At 36.5% G+C, this 16,094-nt stretch overlaps 2 protein-coding genes across 4 annotated transcripts in view; one reads left to right on the forward strand and one right to left on the reverse strand.

Moving 5' to 3' along the window:
* The window catches only part of Cox11 (cytochrome c oxidase copper chaperone COX11), a 69,756-nt gene that overhangs the window by 42,511 nt on the left and 11,151 nt on the right, over window positions 1-16,094 (reverse strand). For all 3 annotated transcript variants that reach the window (XM_076871653.2, XM_076871652.2, XM_076871651.2), the window contains exon 4: window positions 6,738-6,811. In XM_076871653.2, the coding sequence (XP_076727768.1) occupies window positions 6,770-6,811 (42 nt within the window). In that variant the 3' untranslated portion in view covers window positions 6,738-6,769. The remainder of the gene's footprint in view (window positions 1-6,737; window positions 6,812-16,094) is intronic.
* Window positions 1-16,094, forward strand: part of Tom1l1 (target of myb1 like 1 membrane trafficking protein) — a 42,556-nt gene that overhangs the window by 20,401 nt on the left and 6,061 nt on the right. The window contains exons 8-12 of the mRNA XM_076871647.2: window positions 854-987; window positions 6,461-6,521; window positions 6,885-7,002; window positions 8,290-8,386; window positions 15,628-15,679. Of these exons, the coding sequence (XP_076727762.2) occupies window positions 854-987; window positions 6,461-6,521; window positions 6,885-7,002; window positions 8,290-8,386; window positions 15,628-15,679 (462 nt within the window). The remainder of the gene's footprint in view (window positions 1-853; window positions 988-6,460; window positions 6,522-6,884; window positions 7,003-8,289; window positions 8,387-15,627; window positions 15,680-16,094) is intronic.

Genomic DNA, 16,094 nt, shown 5'->3' on the forward strand with positions numbered 1-16,094 from the left:
TATTGGAGGTTTGCCTAAAAGGAAGTCAGTTGTAAGGCGGCACTTTTCAAATGTCAGTGTACATAAGAAACTTTTTGGTGTGCTTGTTTAAAAGTATAGATCCTCGGACCCCAAGTCCTGGAGATTATGGAATCAGTAAGTGTGTTTTAGGTGCCTCTAATGCTTGTGAGAAAGATACTGATTTGGAGCATGGTGGTTGTGGCTCACTGCAGCGATTCTAGGTATCTCAATAAGGTTATTACCTGTGAGGAGTTTTTTAATCCTGGTAGTGTTTACAATGGAATGCGATATGCCTGTAAACTGTTAGTGTTTAAGTACAGCATAACAGGAAGTAAAATTATACCACTGTCAATGTGTTTTAACTACTTCTTCTCCCATCACTAATAACGACAATAATATTTTATGTTTGTGCTTCCTAGTTATAGAGTTCCTCATTACGTACATCTCATTTCATTTTTATGTCAACCCTTGAGGCAGATGGAGCAAATGGTTATTTTTTATCTATCAATGAGAAAACTGAGATTTAGAAAAGAGTAATATTTTTCCCCCAACATGACATAGGTAATAAGTACTACATCTAGAATTCCCATACAGCACCTCTAATTTGTAGTCCAAGCATTGCTTCTGGTATACCGTATTGTCCTTAGGACACCCATTTTGGCTTTCAGAGAAAAATAAAAGCATTTTTATAACTCATTGCCTTCCAATTCGAGAGATGCACTTTCCACAATTGAACACCTTGTAGGTTCTCACAGGTGACTTGGCCTGAGGTGATCTCATGTATATGTAGACTGGCATGTTGTGTCTATAGAGCCTAGCATGGAAGAAGAAACGACTCTCCTTTCTTTGATAGAAACTTTACAAGACATGTCGGGAGATGCAGGAGAGGATCATGGACCTGCTTGTGGTGGTGGAGAATGAAGATGTAACTGTTGAGCTGATTCAAGTGAATGAGGATTTGAATAATGCCATCCTTGGATATGAGAGGTGAGCTGATGGTGTCCCCTCTTTGGCCCTCCTTCCGTCACAGTTGCACCATTCACTCAGTGTCCTCACAACAGTGCCCAATGGGGAACACCTTTTTCTAGATCCTTTTTTCTCAGTACATGTGGCATTCTGCAAGGGACAGTTTTCCCTTGTGTGGCTTCTCTTCACTAAATGCCAGAGGTGTTCCTCCCAGTTTAAGTGATTTAATAGGCACCCTTAAAGACACATTTCTGAGGAGAATTACTTGGAATGTTTAAATGTACAGTGGCTGTATTCCTAGCTAGCAGATGAAGAGCGAGGCATAAAAAAAGAGCATCGGTGAAATAAAACCAGCAACTATAGAAGGGTAGGTTTTTCCATTGCTGCCTAGCAGGACAGCAGTTGTTTGTAAGAAAAGATGAGGGGGCATTGACTGATGATGCGAACCTTGCTCTCTTTCTTAGCACTAAAGAAATTCACAGTCCTCATCCTGTGTTTATTTTTGTATGGTGTAAATCTTGGTAAGCAGAGAAATATCCAAGGAAAACCATGTGTTTTTTAGTCTAGTTCTGTCCTGGTTTTTATTTGGGAGGATTCTGTTGCAGACCATAAGTCCAGTGCCTAAAGGTCTCCTCGGTTGGGAGAGAGTTTATTTGGTCTAGATATCAGGGAATAGGGTTACTTCTGTGAACACTAGGTTCTGGTTCAGCTTTGAACCACGAGTGCCAAGGTGACTGTGGTAAGTTGTGTGATAAACGCTTGAGTCCTGAGATCCAGAGAGAAATTCTTGCCTCTAGAAAAAATACAGACCTGTGTTTTAGTTTTCTTCAGCTGCTGTAACAAGTGACCATGGACCTGGTGGCTTAAAACAACACAAATTTATTATCATAGGATAATAAATGAATTCTCCAGGTCAGGAGTACCAGTGGATGTTGTTAGGCTAAATCCTGGGTGTTGGCAGGGCTGTTTTTCTTTCTGGAGGCCCTGGAGGAGATTCTGTTTACAACTACTAAGAGACTGCTTGCTTTTTCTCATGACCCCTTTTCCCTGTCTTCAAAGCCAATGCCTGGTTCAGAACTCTGCATGTATCACTCTTACTTCCTCTTCCGCCTCCTCTTCCAAGTTTAAGGACTTTTGTGACTACATTGGCTCTTCTGTACTGTTTAAGATAAATGCCCAGTTAGGATCAGCTCACTGGTCAGCTTCATTCCATTTGCAACCTTTAATCTCCCCTTGCAGCATAACCTAATAAATTCACTGATTTTACTGAGTAGGACAGAGATACATTTGGAGGGGGTTATTATTCTGTCTATCCCAATCAGTCCAGTGATCCCCCAAAGATTCCCCTTCATCCCTCATACAAAATACATTCATCTTATTCCAACATTCCCTAAATCCAATTCCTCACTTAGTGCTTCCAGGGGATAGTTTTGAAAATAAGGAAATTGATATCAGTTACCTACAGCTTGATCTGGGAACGTTGTTCTTACCTCACACATAACTCAGTAATGCAACAAAGAAGCCAAAACTAACAGTAGAAGACATTAAAAAGCATATATTTTAGAAAAATTCTTAAACCTAGTGCATACTCAGATGCAGTGTAAACTTTAAGACCGTAAGGCTCATGAAGTCAGTGTGTCCTAATGGTCATATTGGATGCTTACTTCAGAAGGGTCTCCACCTTCATCTACCTGGATTATCTGTGTATCTATTTATCTATTTTGACCCTGAAAATAAATTTCTTCTACTTTGTTTTCCTTTATTGCACTAAGGATTGAACCCGGAGCCTCACACATGCTAGGCAAGCTCTTTATCAGTGAGCTACTGAGCTATATCCCCAGTCCCTGAAAACAGATTTCTAAGTAGTTCAAATATTGTTATTCCCTTTTAGCAAATGGAGAACTGAGGTTTAGGAAGTCATGTCCATTGTCTCTTAGTTTCTATGGAATAGTAGTGACAGCTGTACTTTGGACAAGGATTTCACTACTAATTCAACTCTTCTGCCTTTACCTCAATGCCTACACAATGTAAAATTAAGTCAGAGATACAAAAGGTTAATATTTTTGGGAGGTATCAAGTGTCTTACAGAAATAGAAATAAACAGTGAAACATAGGTTACTTTAAATGTATTTTAATTGGACAAATATTTATAATGGCAAAATAAGTAATAGCTTAAGTATTTGAGAATGAGATGGTTAAAGGAGTAATAGATTCATGTGGTAAAATGTTATAGCTATTAAAATTGTAGTTCTGAATAACTCACAGCACGATTGAATTAGGAAATAAAATTATGTAAAGTGTAATTTCAACTGTTTAAAATTAAATTTATTGTAAGAAATACTAGAGGAAATATACATAATATTAATAAATTTCTTAGTGATGTGATTTTTAATTTTTTATTGGTTCCTTTTCTGTGGAAGGCTTTGTATTTGATCCTCAATTCTGAAGCTTACTTTTGTGGACTGTGGTATTCTTTCTTGGCATCCATTTTCTTGCAGACCTTGGAATATGTTAGTCTAAGACTTCCTAGCTTTCAGGGTCTGGGTTGAGAAATCAACTGAGATCTGGATTGGTTTATCTCTAAATGTAACCTATATTTTTTCTATAGCATGTTTTAAAATTTTGCCCTTATTCTGTATGTTAGGCATTTTCATAATAATGTGACTTGGGTTTGGTCTGTTATAATTTTATAAATTTATAAAGAGTCCTCTATGCCTCCTGTATTTGATTTTACCATTTATTCTTAAAATTTGGGAAATTATCTCATATTATTTCATTGAAAAGATTTTGTATTTCTTACATTTATATTTCAGAGGATAGAAACAAATATATATATGAATAAAAGTCCATGAACCCTTTAGTACATATTCAAAACAAGAAAATCTTGATGAAAAATTAAGGAGTAGTTTCCTTTGTGATGGACAAAATAGTCAATGAGAATATATATATGTTGTCTGTTTCCGATTTTCTTTCTTCCTTTCTTTTTTTTTTTTTTAAATTTGTTCTTTTCAGTTATACTTGACAGTAGAGTATATTTTAACATATTTATGTAGACATGGAGTATATATTATTCTAATTAGGATCCCAGTCTTGTGGTTGTACATGATGGGGGATTCACTGTGGTATATTTATATATGTACATAAGAAAGATTCATTACACTATTTTTCCTATTTCTTTTCCACACTCCTTCCCTTCATTCCCCTTTAGACAAATCTACTTTGGTCTAATCTACTGAACTTCTGTTCTTCTCCAATCCCCCCTTGTTATTTATTAATATTTACATATCAGAGAGAACATTCGCCTTTGGTTTTTAGGATTGGCTTATTTCAGTTAGCATGATAGTCTCCAGATCCATCCATTTTCTGGCAGATATCATACAGTCATTCTTCTTTATGACTGAGTAATATTCCATTGTGTATACATATCATGTTTTCTTTATCCATTCATCTGTTGAAGGGCATCTAGGTTGGTTCCATACCTTAGCTATTGTGAATTGAACTTCTATAAACATTGATGTGGCTGCATCAATGTAGTATTCTGTTTTTAAGTACTTTGGGTATATATATTAAGGAGTGAGATAACTGGATATAATAGCGGTTCCATTTCTGGTTTTCTGAGGAATCTCTATACTGCTTTCCAGAATAGTTGTACCAATCTGCAGTCCCACCACCAATGCATGAGTGTACTTCCCCCCCACCCACATCCTCACCAGCATTTATTGTTACTTGTATTCTTGATTGTTGCCATTCTGACTGGAGTGAGATAAAATCTCAGTGTAGTTTTAATTTCCATTTCTGTAACTGCTAGAAATGTTGAACTTTTTTTAAATATATTTGTTGACCATATATCTTCTTTTGAGAAGTGTCTGTTTGTTGATTGGGTTATTTGGGGTTTTTTGGTGCTTTTTAGAGTTCTTTGTTTATCCTGGAAATTAATGCCTTAACTGAGGTACAAGTTGGAACATTTTCTCCCATTCTCTAGGCTCTCTCTTCATATTCTTTATTGTTTCCTTTGCTATGAAGAAGCTGTTTAGTTTGATACCATCTCATTTATTAATTTTTTAAATTTTACTTCTTGTGCTTTAGGAACCTGTTGAGGAAGTCGGGTTCTAAGCCAACATGAGGGAGTGTTGTGCCTATGTTTTTTCTAAGAGGTGTAGGTTTTCTTGTCTAACCTCTAGGTCTTTGAACCACTTTGATTTGAGTTTTGGCAACTTTCTTTTTCTTTCTTCTTGAGGTATGTACTGAATGAAAGGGCAGGGGCCCCAGGCTGTCAAATCTTTTCTTTTTATTGTGTTGCTCACCAAGATGCCAGTTGGAGTTTGAAACTTCTCAGCTTCCCTCTGGGCTGTGTGATGTAGGATGATGGGAAGTACGGTCAGCTCCATTCCCAGGGTGAAGTCACTGCTGAGTTCTCTGAGAGGAGTTCCTGTAGATTGAGCTCCCAGGGGCGGGGCTTAGGTCTAGTGAGGCCCCAGGTGCTTTATGCGTGGCCAGTTGTCTGGAGGTATTAAATATATGCTTGTCTAGAGCCCAACAGTTGCTGATCTATGCTGGGAGACTACCTCAGGAGCCTCCCCAGGGTCCCACTCCTGGGACACTGGAGACAGTCCTTTGCCACTTCTGTTGTTTCTCCTAGGCTCAGACCCTGATCATGCAGTCACACCCCGCAGGTTCAAATTCCCAACCCCTCCTACGACCAGCTGCAGGACTCACAGGGATTAGGGTGCTGGGCTCTCGCTAGCCTCCCTGACTTGTTTTTCCCCAGCAAAATGCTCTCTATGCCTGCTTTTCTCCAGATTTGGTAGACACAGACTAGGTCAGGCGGCTGTTGTCTGCTAAGACTATGTATTGGACCCAGCCCCAAACTCCTGGATAGGACACCTGAGCTCCCAGGTCCAAGTTAATGGTTCCTGTTGGTGCTGGCAGTGTGGTGGCCTCAAAGTGGCTCTTGTCTCAGCTGTCAGTGGCCTAGGGCAAGCTTCCCCTCCACTCTCAGGTTTTTCCACACTTAAGACCATCCATTTCTCAGCTATTTCCATTTTTGTGTGCTAATTCTCCTGCAAGCAGCTTAGCTCTAACTTTGTCCCTTTTCCTTGTTTAATATACCTGACATTTCTAAGTCTTTAGGGCACTCTGACTGGTACAGTATTGAGTTTTAGTGAAATCTTTCTTTTACCTGTCTTGCTGGAGCAGTATTTCTGCTGCTCAAATCCCAGGTCACAGGGCTATAGAAATGCTGCTTCACCCTAGTTCACCATCTTGGATCCTGATTTTTATTTTTATTATTTTTAATGTTTTTCTGTTTCTTCACAGTTTTCTCTAAGGTGGTTAATACTTTATAAAATGTAAAAAAGTGATTAAAGTATTTTATTATGAATTGAAAAGGAATTGTCGTTGATCCCAGATACTTTTGTATTTAATAATTGTTAGATTTTGTAACATGCTCATATCTATTTTCTTTTAAGTTCCTGCATTTTTCTAATTCAAACAGGTTTATTCGAAACCAGCAAAGGCTTTTGGAGCAACATACGAACCAGATGGAAGCCACCAATGTAAGTACTTAGAAATGTTATAAAATAAATAATTGAATGTTTTTCCAATTGTACAGTAAGAAGCCAGGCTTACATAAAACAGATCTTTAAAAAGAGGAGACATGCACTGACAATTTGAAGTAGTTTGATGGCTCTAGGTATTTGTCTTAAATACAAGTTCATGAGAAGAGTCCGTAGTTAAACAGAAATCCATGTGGATGGTGAGGTGTTACTCACCTTGACTACTCAGTGAATGGAGGCTTCTTCCTTCAGTGCATCCAAATGGGATTCTTTTGTCTCCAGTAGAGATTCTGAGATGGAAAAGCCACAATAAATTACATGACATATTTTTCTAAATGGCATTTTTACTTGCTTTATTTTCAGACTACCAGTGAGCCCTCCGCTCCATCTTGTGAGCTCCTGGATTTAAGTCCCAGCACCCTGATGTCAATGGCCACTCAAGGAGAACTCAGCAACGTGAATTCTCAGCTTTCAAACTTAAGTAAATAAGCAGTTGGGCCTTTTCAGATCAGCAGAAGAGCTTGATGTGAAACATTTCTCCTTGATTTCATGATAAATGGCTCCTGAGAAGGACTGAAGTCAGTGTGAATATCAGAGAACTGTATCAGTAGATGCAGTTACTTCCTGGCAAATGATTGGGTCAAACCCAGTATAGGAAGGGAATATGTCTTGGGGAGGAGGTCTTGGAAATTCATCCCACTGGCTTAGAATCTCAAGGAATTCACCTGGCCTGCTTGGTAGAGGTGTCCAGCTCAGTAGCCAGTATTTAAATTTCTTCTGAATCCACACAGTATTATCGTTGGGTTTCTCTGCTGTATCACAGCACCAGGTAAGGTAATATTTGATTCAGACAGGAAATTCAGGAATTACAAGGCATGATTCATGTGATTGTGAAATGAGGAGGGAAAAACAGGTTAGAGACAGAAGTCCAAGTTCAAATCCCAATTCTGCCACCTCTTAGTCACTTGACCTTTGACACATTCTTCCTTTAAAAAAAAAAGGTAAAAATGGTTGCCTTAAAGGGTTGTATGAGGGTAAATGAAATAACATTTGCAAGATATATTTGTAAGCTTGGGGCTACCTGTCTTATCTAGCTTATTTGTTATCTTCTGTGATCCTTATTCTCAAGTATTGGTAAATTATGAAAATAAGGATGGTGAAAAAAATACTACAAAATCAGTTCATTTTCCTCTTACATTATCTTATTATGTTTCTAATGCAAAGATATTTGGTACCCCAGAATTTGTGGTTTTCTTATAACTCACTTCATTTCTAAAATATTGGCTGTCTGCTCATATAGGCAGGATGATGTGTGGAATCACTTGAGTTAGAGAATTTTGTTGGGTTTTGATCAGGAATTTTCCAGAGGGGAGGATAATTATTCCTATTAGAGAGTCTCAACATTATAGGAAGAACTTAGAAGTGAGGATTGAGCTCCAAATAAACCGTAAAATTTTTCTATGAGATGGTCAGAGCAAGTCATATAAAATCCTTTTCATTCTAGAACAGCATGAGATGGCAGAAAACTCAGTAAATGATATTTGTTCCATTTCTACCCCCTTTTTGTGGCAGGAAATGTCTGTCTCTCTGTCATCTCCCTCTCACAAATGTTGCTTTTAAATCTCTTTTAAAGGAAATTCTGTGATTTTTGTGGTGACAGAAATATCTAAATCTCTTTGAATTTTTTTTTTTTTTTAAACTGTGGAAAATCTGGCAAGTGATTGAAAAAGGGTTTCAAAAACCAAAGAAGTTCATTTTGTATTTTTAGGTTTCAGCTCTCCAAGTCCTATTGTAAGAAACAACTTGAATCCCAGCCTTCATTCAAACGTGGATTTGCTAGCCTCGGAAAATACAGAAATGCCCTTGTAAGTATGTCAGTAACACCACAGAGCTAGTACTGTGACATTCTTGTCCTTACATTTAAGAAAACATGGCATGATCAAAAGAAGTAGAGACTTAAGAATCAGACAGACTGCAGTTAGATTCTCAACATAGCTTCCTATGAGACTTAGGGCCTAGGATGACATACTTAGCCACTGTGAATCTTCCTTTTTTCCTCAGAATAATTCTAGTGTCTTACAAAGATCTATGAGATGTTACATGTAAAACTTCTAATGTGGAATTTGGTACATAATAAGCCTTCAATAAATTGTCTCTGTTTTTCTGTTTGTCTTTTTAGTGATAACAGGAGATGAGGGAAAATGGGCAATATGATAGAGCAGGAGGAAGAGAAATGAGTTTCAGGATTGTTAAGGGTAATGGCCACACTGGTCTCTTGACATGCCTGGCACATATCAAGCACTCCATATTTTTTTTGGTTTTGTTTCTTTCATGTAATCTTTGCAGAAGTTCTTGGGCCAGTACTGTAATCATTTTATGTCTTTTCTTCAGGACCTGAGACATAGGGACTAGAACTTGCCAAAATTCACATAGTCAGTAAGGAGCAAGTCTGAATGATAGAGCAACAAAAAGAAATTTGGTTGGACCATAAACACATGAAATGATATTCAGATTTACTTAGGGAAATATAAGATAAAACTCCAAGACATTGTGTTTTTAAACTGTCAGATTGGCAAAAATCCAAATATTTGTTAATAGGCTTTGTTGAAATGGAAAGACAGACACTATTACAAAATTTTGCAGTCCTTATGAAGAGCAAGTGACAGTATCTATTAAAATTAGTGCATTTAGCTTTGAACCTTCAGACTTATTTCTAGGAATTAGTGCTGCATTCATACAAAATTAGGTGTTTATAAAATTATTCTTTACAACATTTTTGGCAATAGTGAATAAATGGATACAACTCAGGTTAGTTGGAAGCTTGTTAAATAAACATCTATTTAATGTATTATTAAACAGCTAGGGGGAGAAAGTAGGCTTTCTGTGTGAGAGACCAGTAACCAGTATATGTACTGTGAAGTGGAAAAAAAGATGCAAAATAATATCTGTACGCTGTATTGCAGTTAATATAGGAAACTGGGGGAAAATATACATGTATATGCCTGTATTTTCTTAGGTAATGCAAGAAGGAGACAGAAGAAACTAAAAAGAGTGGTGATTTAATTTAAGGGAAAGTAAATAGAATGAAAAATGAACAGAAGTTGAATTTGCCTTATGATCAAGCTGATGTTCTCTTTTTTCCCCCTTTTAAATGTATATAGTTTAGGTCATAGGCAATGCGTTTCCATGAGTCACATCAAAACAACCTACACTTAAAGACAGTTCTTTTTGTTCATCTATTTATTTACTTATTTTAAATTTTATAATTGTTATAAATGACAATAGAATGCATTTCAGTTCATATTACACATATAGAGCACAATTTTTCATATCTCTGGTTGTATACAAAGCATATTCACACCATTCCTGTCTTCATGCATGTACTTAGGTAATGATGTCCATCTCATTCCACCATCTTTTCTGCCCCCCCGTGCCCCCTCCCTTCCCCTCACAATTCTTGATCTCATCCCCAGTTCATCCTTCTTTCCTGGTACCACACTCTGTTCCCATCTGGGTAATCACTTTGTTAGGTTTTTATTTATCCTTCCAAAGTGTCTTTAGGGAAATATAAATATGTATTTTTTCCTTTTTAAAATGAAATGTAGCTTATTATTATACTTTTCTGAACTTTGCTTTTTTCATTAACTTACCAATATATTTTGACAGTTTTTCTATCAATGAATTCAGGTTTTTGTTTTTTTTTTAAAGTTGCCCATTGTCTTGTTAAACATTATTTGTATCCTCAGTCACTGAATTATTTTTCTATATTTAAAAATGGGAGGGCCATGAGGACAAGAATGAAAAAAATAAACAAACTTGAAATAAAAAAGAGCAAAGAGCAGAAGTGTATAGAGCTATTATATATATGATTATATAAAGAAGAAGAGGTGAAAGGAAAGGTTCATGTATTGAGAAATCATGTGTATCTGTGGCCATCTCATGCACCACTTTATTGGTCAGTGCCTCAGGTTGGCAACATGAGGTCCTAACTGCATGCAGTGCAAGTAAATGTTGAAATATTCTAGGCAGATTTCTAGTGAAATTGTTTAATAATGTGGTCTAGAATAGCTGATTGTTTTCCTGTTATCTTTTTGATCTTGGTGGGTAATAGTAGAATGAGTAATACAGACAAAGTTGTATTTCAGCATGTATCTCCATAAAACTCATTAAAAACCAAATGCTAGCAAATAGCTATTTTAGTCTGTGACCCAGTAGATCTTATATTTTAGTATGTATAAAAAAATCACCTGGTGACTGTTAAAAAGTGAAATTGGTAGTCACCAGAAATTCTGATTCAGTAGTGAGAATTTTTAGTTTTAACAAGCATCCTAGGAGAATGAATTACAAAGCAGTGTTTTTTTAGTCATATATTGAGAGACCCTATTATGGGTCTCTACCCCAGGATCCAGATATAATAATTTTTAAGAGTTTTTGAAATTCACTAGAATGAAAGATAATCTGTGGCAACTGTTACTTTTTGTTTTCTAGACAATCCTTTGTACCTATATTTTTCAAACTTTCCAAAAATCTTCTAGATGAATCAAATTATAATTAGACCAAACTTATAATATTAGACCAGTGTCAGAAATTGAAACATTAAAGTTGATTAGGACATTAAAGTTGATCTGGACTAAACTATATGCCTCAGACCAAATACAACAAGAAGAATGAGCCATTAAAATGTCTTATGGTCTTGTGATTTGTCAACCACTCTGTAGGTTAACTGGTTCAGCATCACAGAATAATTATGTGATGCAGTTATTTTTAAACAAAAGGATTCTTGAAACACAATGACAATGGGATAGTCATTAAGTCATATTTATAGCCCACTTACTATCAGGTAACAGGCTGAGAACTGTAAGAAATGCTTTCTTATGACTTATTAATGCTCCCAATAAGCTGTGAGAAGTACCACCATCATTCTCACCTTACCAATGAGGAAAACAAGGCCAAAAGAAAGTTTTAACTTTGTATTGGTTGCCCAGTTAGTGCTGAAACAGATTCAAATTTAAACAGTACCTGCTCTATATTTTCTCTTGCATTTTAATTTTGCTTTAAGAAATTTACTTTTTTTTTTTTTTTTTTTTTTTTTTTTTAGTTTGGTGAATTTGAACATATGATTAGACTCACATAATCATCATAGTCAGGATACAGAGTGGTCCAACACCCCCCCCCCCCCCCCCCCGCCATCCCCACAAAAAAACCCATTCTTGTGCTATTTTATTCTTTTATAATCACATCTTCTTGGCCCTAACCCTAAACTCCTAGCAACCACCAGTCTGTTCTCTATCACTATATTTTATCTTTAAAAATGACATCTAAATAGAATCATATGTATCTTTCTTGAAGAGACTGTAAATTTGGCATTTGCTTCATGTCATTTGAAGCTCTGTCATTAAGTACATATTCACTTAGGAATAGAATGTCTTCATAGCAGATTGGCCCTGCATTATTATGTAATGCCCCTCTCTGTTCCCCATAATTTTCCTTGCCATATTTATTTTAGTACTAATACTCCTGTTTTCTTTGGATTAGTATTTGTATGGTATCTTTTCCCATTTTTTTAATTAACCTATATCAAAATATTTGTAGTTTATGGTTAGGTAGCACATAGTTGGGTCATGCATTTTTATGTATCCTCACAATTTCTGTTTTTAATTGATGTATTTAGACCATTTACATTTAATGTAATTCTCTGTTGAATTCATTGTATAATTTGTTTTCTGACTCTTCTCTTTTTTCCCTATTTCTTCTTTTTGGATTATGAGAATGTTTGTTGTATTCCATTTTAATTTATCTATTGTGATTTTTGGCTATATCTTTGGTGTGTATGTGTGAGAGAGAGAAGGGGGTACTTAGGTGATCACAATACATTTATAGTTTGTCAGTCTACTTAACTAGTGTAGAAAACTTATCACTATTTAAGTCCTCCTTTATGTAATCATATGTATAATAACTCTAAACATTGAGGGAAAATATCAAAGGACCATGTTATATCTTTTGCTTACAACCTTCAAATATATTTTGAAGAACTCAAGAAAATAGTCTATTATTATTCAATAGTTACCATTTCTATTGCTCATCTTCTCTCTGGTGTAACATACCCTCTCTCTGAAGTTCTCTTGGCAATTCTTTTTATAGAAGGTATATCCCCAGCAAAGTTTTACTTTAATGGAGAATGTTTTTATTTCATCTTTGCTCCTGTCAGGTAGTCTTACTGATTGTGGATTCTGGGTTCACAGTTTTTTTTTTTCTTTCAGCAGTTGTAAAAGGTTGACACTCTCTCTTTTGGCCTACATGGTTTCTAGTAAGAAACCTACATTGATTTGAATAGTCATTTCTCTATACATAATGTGTTCTGTTCTCTGCATACTTTAAATATTTTTTCTTTTTAAATTTTGAGCGCTTTGTGATGTCTATACTTGATTTCTTTTTGTTTGGGGGGATTGGGAGAATGTATTAATAGTTTCCTATGGCTGCCATAACAAAGTACCACAAAATGGGTGGTTTAAAACCACAAGTATTCATTCTCTCATAGTTTTGGAAACAGGAAGTCTGAAATTCAGTCCCTTATGGACTTTTAGGGTAGAATCTGTTCTCTGCCTCTTCCAAATTCTGGTGGCTTGGCATTCCTTGGCTTGACTGGTTTATTACCATGTCACCCTAACCTGGCCTTCTCTGTATGTCTCAAATCTCCCTCTGCTTTTCTCTTTTAAGATCATTTGTCACTGGATTTAGAACCCAGCCAGCTATGATAATCCACATCTTAAGATCCTTAATTTAATTATGTTTGTAGGGACCCTTTTTTTCCTAATGAGATAACATTCTCAGATTCTGGGGATTGTGATTTAAACATGTCTTTTGGGGGACTTCATTTAATATACTACACAGAACTTCTTGAATCTGTGGGTTTTTTCTTTCAACAAACTTGTGAAATTTTCAGCCTGTACTTCTTCAGATAGTTTTTTCCCTTTCAACACTACATAGTTTCTGCTTTCCTGTTAGGACTCTGAGGACATAATTGTTGCAGCTGTATCATTATCTCATAGGTGTTTGGGGTTCAGTTTAATTACTCTTTTCACTTTTTTTCCCTCTATATTCAGATTAGATAATTTCTGTGATCTCTGTTCAAGTTTACTCTTACCTCTTTTATCTCTTTTTTGTACTAGGGACGGAATTGAACCTAGGGAGTGCTTAATCACTGAGCCACATCCCTAGTCCTCTCTCCCCCTTTTGTTTTTTTGAGACTTGATAGGTTGCTGAGGCTGGCTTTGAACTTGCGATTCTCCTGTTTCAGACTCCCTAGCTGCTGGGATTACAGATTTTCGCTACTATGCCCAGCTCCTCCCTCATCTCTATTTTGCTATTGAGCTCATTAGAAAACTTTTTAAAATTTCATTTATTGAATTTTTCAAATTTAAAATCTTCTTTTGGCGCGCGCTCTCTGTCTCTCTCTGTCTCTCTCTCATATATCTTTTTTTCTTTTTTTGGCTGAGACTTTTCTGTTTTTCTCAAGTGTGTTCCCAATTGCATCTTAGAGTATTTACATAATAACTGGTTTAAAATCTCTTGGAGATGATTCCAATATCTAGGTCCTCTTGATATCCATGCCTGTTGATTTTCTTCTTAATGCAAGTTGAAATTTTCCTGATTTTTCATTACCTAGTAATTTTGGGTTATATCTTGGCTTTTTTTTTTTTTTTTTTTTTTTTTTTTTTGCGGTGCTGGGCATTGAACTCGGGACCTCACACATGCAAGGCAAGCACTCTCCTGAGCTATATCCCTATTCCTTATTATATTTTGAAACAGATCTAAGTTTCTGAGTCTGGCCTTGAACTTGTTGTAATCCTCCTCCATCAGCCTTCTGAGTAGCTAAGGTTATAGGTATGTGCCACTGAGCTTCATGTTCTTGGGTATTACTAACAATTTATTATGAGATGTGTGGTCTTAATTAAATCTTGTCCAGAATTTTGATATTTTAATTTTAAAAGGCAAACAACTTGGTTAGATTTAAAGCACAATTTTAGCCTGCCCATTGGCTGTGGTTCCAGTGTCAGCCAAGTTTTCTAAATCTTTGTCGTGCTACTCAGATCTGTCTTGCCTATGTACCAATCTAAGGTCTAGATAGCAGGTTGTGTGCTCAGTTCTCAACTTTCTCAACATCCTGATTGATACCAGATCCATGGGTGTGATGCAGTAGGTCACATTTCATAAGCAACTTTGAGATTGTTTTCCTGAATTCTTCTATCCCTCTGATTTCTCTGGGGCTCCCCTCTCAACTTTCCAGTCACAAAGCTGCTGTCATTATTATACCATGCATTTCTTCAACTATTTGTATGTCTGAGACTATATGGCAAGGCCAAATGGAAGAAAGAAAATGGGTTTTTCCGTGTCCCCTTGGGGTCACAGCTCTACTTATAAAAGGGGAAAATGTCTTTCATTCAGAGTTTTATCTCTCTGTTGTTACTGCAGCCACCTTGGGGTTACCTGTGGCTTTGGATGTGAACAGAGATAAAAAATAAGAAAGGGGTTAAATTTCTGTTCTCTATGAGTGTTAGAATTTCTTTTGCCTGTTCTTGATAAAATAGGTGTTCTCGTGGAGCTCTGTTGGGGCTGCATTGCATTCAGGTGACTGAACACAAAAAATGACAAATTCACAGTTCAGCAATGCTTGAATTCATGTTTGCATTCAGGGGGACAATGGGAGGAAAATGTGTTTGTTCCCCCTTAACCAGAATTGGAATCCTCACCTACCTTCTTAACCTCTACACCACCCACTTCTAATCCTTCACAAGGAGATGGGATGGTAGCTACTCCAACAGAAAGACCGAAGGCTCCATTCTTAAGTGATGTGTGCTTCACACTCAGGTTTTGGGACCATACTTCAAAGGGACAGTGCTTTGTGTCTTTGCTGTCCTTGATATTTAGGCATCATAATTTGGAAGGCATTGAAACCTGAAGGCAATTGTTATAGTAAAATACCACTTATGTGTGTGTTATCAGTAGGTACATGATAGTTTTGTGTTTAGACCAGGAAAATCATCTTACTTTTTGCATTTGTGTTCTCACTGTAGGGTAATCATGCTGTGTTATCACACTATCCTAGGTTTGCCCAAAGGACACGCCAAAACCACGCCTCAAGTCACACATATGATAATGTAAGTAACAAGACCCTTTTGTGGCACCACACTAGTCAGCAGAGTATTGTGGCCAAAAAGAACTCTTGGTCATTAACTTCCCTATTCTGTTCAGCATTTCTTTACACTGTGTTGATGTAGCTGTTGTTAGGATTTTTAATTTCCTTTTAAATTTTTCTAAGATAGGCAAGTTGTCACGCTCCTGTTAGAGAAATGGTTAAAGATGTAATTCCTGGCAGAGATGTAGCTCAGGGGACATGCTTGCCTAGCATGCAAAGACCTGGGTTTGAATCCCAGCGCTGAAGAAAAAAAAAAAAAAAAAGAAAAAAAAACTAATTCTCAGTCTTTATCTTGCCTGATTTATTAGTAGCATGTGATGATGTTGATCACTTCCTTCATTTTGCAACGTGGCTTTCAGACAACATTCACTTTTAAT

The sequence above is a fragment of the Callospermophilus lateralis genome, chromosome 11 (assembly GCF_048772815.1).
Source record: "Callospermophilus lateralis isolate mCalLat2 chromosome 11, mCalLat2.hap1, whole genome shotgun sequence".
Classification (NCBI taxonomy): Eukaryota; Metazoa; Chordata; class Mammalia; order Rodentia; family Sciuridae; genus Callospermophilus; species Callospermophilus lateralis.